Source organism: Penaeus vannamei, chromosome 28 (assembly GCF_042767895.1).
Source record: "Penaeus vannamei isolate JL-2024 chromosome 28, ASM4276789v1, whole genome shotgun sequence".
NCBI lineage: Eukaryota > Metazoa > Arthropoda > Malacostraca > Decapoda > Penaeidae > Penaeus > Penaeus vannamei.
The window spans coordinates 6,177,343-6,182,342 of record NC_091576.1 but is presented as its reverse complement, the minus strand read 5'-3'; the positions used below and the strand labels follow the sequence as shown (position 1 = coordinate 6,182,342).

At 45.8% G+C, this 5,000-nt stretch overlaps 1 protein-coding gene across 1 annotated transcript in view; it reads right to left on the bottom strand.

Annotated features, from left to right (window-relative positions):
* Positions 1 to 5,000, bottom strand: part of Arl4 (ADP ribosylation factor-like 4) — a 23,472-nt gene that overhangs the window by 883 nt on the left and 17,589 nt on the right. Inside the window, exon 2 of the mRNA XM_027382097.2 lies at positions 1,861 to 2,096. Coding sequence (XP_027237898.2) covers positions 1,861 to 2,096 — 236 coding nt within the window. The remainder of the gene's footprint in view (positions 1 to 1,860; positions 2,097 to 5,000) is intronic.

The following is a 5,000-nucleotide window of genomic DNA, read 5'->3' as shown; positions in this document are numbered from 1 at the left end:
GGAAGAGAAAGAGATAGATAGATAGAGAAAGAAAGAGATAGATAGAGAAAGAAAGAGATAGACAGATAGATAGAGAAAGAAAGAGTGAGAGAGAGAGAAGGATATCAAATGAGGAATTGACCCGAGGGAAAGTGAAGAAACAATAGGAAATTTCAGAAGCACGCAAAGGAAATACCTGCAGGTAAGGAGTCAGACAAACCGAGGCAAAGTAAAATGCAAGAAAAATAGGAAAATAGAGAAAAAAGGAAAAAAAGAACCCTTTAGAAAAGAAAAAAACAAAGAAATGAGAATAAAGAAAATCTTCAAAGTAAAATAAAGGGAGAAAGAAATAAAAAAATATATATATTCAGTAATATATAATGAAGAAAAGCAGAATGGAAAATATCTATTTAGCAATATATAATGAAAATGAGAGATAAGTTCAAAATCTCTGCATAAATTCAAGTAAATTCAAGTATGTTGGAAATATATTTTAGGAAAGGATTAGAAAAGTGCTTGTAAAATCTCTTGTTTTCTTAGCCTCACCGCAGAACAATGTGTTCTTCCATCTCATCTAATTTGTTGACTCACTCAGACCTAATTTGTGATAAAATTAACCACTTCTAATTAACTTTAAAGTCATTTTCTCCACTTATTTATTTTCCAACAGGACGTTCTTTTAACTAAACTGACTCCATTAAATTATCTTCATTATCAAGCATTATTATACTTCAAAATCTCCTCTCTGTGTTATCAGCTCTTAATCTCCTTCTCTTTTTTCTCCCTAACTCTCTCCTTTCTTCGTCTCCTCATTAACCTCTCTTCGTCTTTGCTTTCTCTACCTGCTTCTCTCGTTCTTCAATTTCTCCTTATCCTTATGTCTTTCACCTTTATCACGTGTTTTGTGTTCGCATTTTCTTGTATAGTTCTTTCCTCGTCTATCCTTTCAATTCTTTCAATTCTTTGCTCTCTCGTTGTCTCTCTTGTCAATTTTATCTATCGGTCTATCTAGCTATCTAAAACTGCGTTGTTTTTTGTTTATGTTTTATATTCGTATATCAAGTTGTATCTTTATCTATTTGTTTGATAATCTACCTGTCTATATGTTTATCAAGAAGCTGTCTACCTATTCTTTCTAACTATCTATCTGTATGTCTCTCTATGTAGCTATCACTTCAATGTTCATATCTATCAATATTCCTATAAATGTCCCACTCAGTCAACGTATATATCTATCAACATACCTATCTATCCACTTCGCTTCCTCTTGCGTGTCTGTCTATCAACGTATCTATCAATTAATGTTCCTGTCTGTCACTATCCTTATCTATCAGCCTAGTTCGCCCCCTTCTTACCCCCCCCCCGTGTCTAGTTCTAGTTCATATTTATCACTATCCTTATCTATCAAATTAGTTCAAGTCGACCCTTCTAACCCCCCCCGTGTCTATCTATCAACGTATCTATCAGTCAATCTTCCTGTCTATCACTATCCTTATCTATCAGCCTAGTTCGTCCTTTCTCCAAACCCCCATCTCCCCACCCTCTCCCCCAAATGTCTATCTATCAACGTATCTAGATCAGCACGTTCCTATCTAACACAATCCCTATCTATCAACCCAGTTCGCCCCCTTTCTTAACCCCCCCCACACCCTGACGACGACACACACACACACACACATCACATTATCACACACACACACACACACACACACACACACACACACACACACACGCACACACACACACACACACACACACACACACACACACACAAAATAATAAATAATAATAATAAATAAATAAATAAAATAAACATAAATAACTATATAAATAAATAAATAAATAAAATAAAAAAATAAAAATAAAAACACGCCAATTTACCTGCGCCGCGTCCTTGGCCCCCGGGAGGTCCTGCTTGTTGGCGAGGACGAGGATCGGGACGTGGTGGTTCTCGGGTGCTCTCACGGTCCTCATGAGCTCCATCTTGGCCTCGTCCATCCGTTCGGCGTCCGTGGAGTCCACCACGAACACGATCCCGTCCGTGCAGCGCGTGTACGAGCGCCAGAGAGGACGCAGCTTCTCCTGGCCGCCCACGTCCCACACGAGGAAGCTGGTGCCTGGGGAGGGAGAGAGAGGAGACGGTGGGTCGGGGTGCATGGTGGAGGGGGAGGGGGGGGGATTGTGGAGGGGGGGAGGTGGAGAGAGGTAGGGAGGGGTGCATTGTGAGGGAGGAGGGGGAGGGGTGAGGCATTGTGGAGGGGGGAAGAGGAGGGGTAGCTTGTGGAGGGGGTGGGGGGAGGTGGGAGGGGGAAGGGTGGCTTGTGGAGGGGGGAGGTGGGAGGGAGAGGTGGAAGGGAGGAGAGGGAGTGCTGGAGGGAGAGGTGGAATGGGAGGGGGGAGGTGGAGGAGAGGGTGGCTTGTGGAGGGGGGTGGTGAGGCGAGGCGAGGGCAGTGACTGGTGGAGGGGGGGTGAGTGGAGAGGGGAGGGGTGGCACATTGTGGAGGGGGAAGGGTGATTGGGAGGGGTGCATTGTGGGGGGTGGCCTGGTGGAGGAGGGGGAGGGGCAGGTGGGGGGAGGGGTGGCTTGTGGAGGGGGTGGGTGGAGATTTGTGGAGGGGGGGGAGTGGCTTTGTAGGAGGGGGGTGGAGGGAAGGGGGTGGCTTGTGGAGGGGGGTGGAGGGGGGAGGTGGGGGTGGTTGGAATGGGAGGTGGAAGAGGGGGGATTGTGGGGGAGAGGGTAGGAGGAGGTGGGGGTTGTCGGTGGGGAGAATGCGTGCTGCAGGTATGAGAAGTAATGGGGTGAGGTTGTATGAGCAGAGTTTGTGAGTCGATAGGAGGAGAGAATGCAGGGTGGAGCAAGGAGGGTGGTATGGAGGGGGGGTGAAGGAGGGGTGGGAGGAGATTGTATGGAGTGAGTTGCAGGGGGAAGAGGATTAGGGGAGGGAAGAGGCAGGTGGAGGAGATTTGTGTGCGTGTGGGCAGGTATTTAAGAGCTGTGGGGTGGAGGGGACAAGAGGTAGGAGGAGAGAAAAGGAGGAGGAGGAGGGAGGATCATGAAGAAGAGGAAGGAGGAGGGAGGAGAGAGGAAGAGGACTAAGAAGAAGAAGAAAAGGAGGAGGAGGAGCAGGAGAAGAAGAATGAAGGAGGAGGAGGAGGAGAAGCAGAGGAAGGAAAGGAAGAGATAAGGGAAAAAAGACAGAAAGAAAGAGCAGTGGGAAAAGTAGAGAAGAAGCATGAGAAGAATTAGGAAAATACAAACGAAAAAGGAAAGAAGGAAAGGAAGAAATAAACAAGGAAGAAAAGAAAAAGAAACTCAGGAAGAAGAGAAGACTGAATCAACCAAATTAAAAATAAAAATACCGATACTTAATACCTGCAAGAAACACTGACCTTACCCACCGCCAAGCAAGACAATGAAAAAAAAAAAAAAAATACATTAAAAAATCCAACATGACCTCCCCCAACCCCCCTCCCCCATCCCCCCATCCCCCCGCCTCCCTCTACCCATTCAAAACCCCTTTCACGTAAACGGACACTCCCATCCACGTACACCCTCCCCCCCTTTTTCTCTCTCTTACTAAAACGTCCGTATATATTCTCAAACACCGAACGACGCTGAGAATTGATGACAATCGGATGCCCATAAACGGTCCCAAAGCTCTTTAAAAAAAACTTTCTAATTCCGTGGACCAAGATGGACGCCTAGAAAAAAAATTCAGCGAAGAATCTTCTCGAAGGATCTTCTCGAAGGATCGTCTGCTAGGAACCTTATTTGGTATGATGAGATTGTTGAGGTAGATGGACGTACAGATAAATAGATAAATAGATAAATAGATTGATAGATACGTAGAGTGAGAAGGAAAGAGAGAGAGAGAGAGAGAGAGAGAGAGAGAGAGAGAGAGAGAGAGAGAGAGAGAGAGAGAGAGAGAGAGAGAGAGAGAGAGAGACAGACAGACAGACAGAGAGAGCGAGAGCGAGAAAGAAAGAGGGAAGAGAGAACGGGAAAGTGAAAGAGAAAGAAAAAGAAAGAGAGAGAGAGGAAGAGAGGGACAGCGCAGACGCGAGGACATGGAAGGGTCGCCGTGTCCATATAAGGCAAGAGTGGAAAGAGGAAAAGGTCGGGAGCCACGGATGGAGGAGCGAGATAACAGGAGAAGAGAAAGGCGTGTGAGAGAATAATGGAGAAGACTGACAGACACCGATAGACAGACAATGACCGACAGTTCAAAAGAAATAGAAAGAACATTAAGGATAAATACGATCTAATCAAATGTATAAACGCGATACGAAAGAGAGAGAGAGAGGGAGGAGGAGGGGGGGAGGCAAGGGAAGGGAAGGAAGAGGGAGGGAGAAAGGGATAGGGAGAGGAAAGGGAGTGAAGAAGGAGGCAGGGAGGGAGAGGGAGAGGGCTAGGGAGGGAGGGAAGGAAAGGGGAGAGAGAGAGACAGACAGACAGAGAGACAGACAGACAGAGTCAGAGAGACCAAGAGATCGACACAAACAGAGACAGACAGAATCAGAAACAGACAAGAGAAAAAAGGAACAACCAAACCACGCAATATACACCAAATCAAAGCAAAAAAAAAAAAAAAAAAAAAAAAACACGAAAATCCACCAAAACGATTTCTCGATATTTTCTCCCCAAGCGCCGGGTACAGCTCATCTCCTCTTACGTAGGAAATGTAAACAGAAACCGTCACGGTGATGGATACAAAAAAATTCACATCGAACATCGAAGGCCAAGCGTGAATACAGGGACAAGTTGCGAGTCACCGCCATCAGGTGCACACGGACAAACGCACAAACGGCGAGTGTAATAACAATGTAAGCCGTCGCCCACACGAACGAACAATTGGCGGGAAGATTCTCTCTCTCTTTTTTTTATTTGAAAATCCGCGTCACGGTTTCGGAGGTTCGTTCATTCAGAAAACGGGGACAGCTGTTGTGGACGGTCTCTCTCTCTCTCTCTCTCTCTCTCTCTCTCTCTCTCTCTCTCTCTCTCTCTCTCTACTCTCTCTCT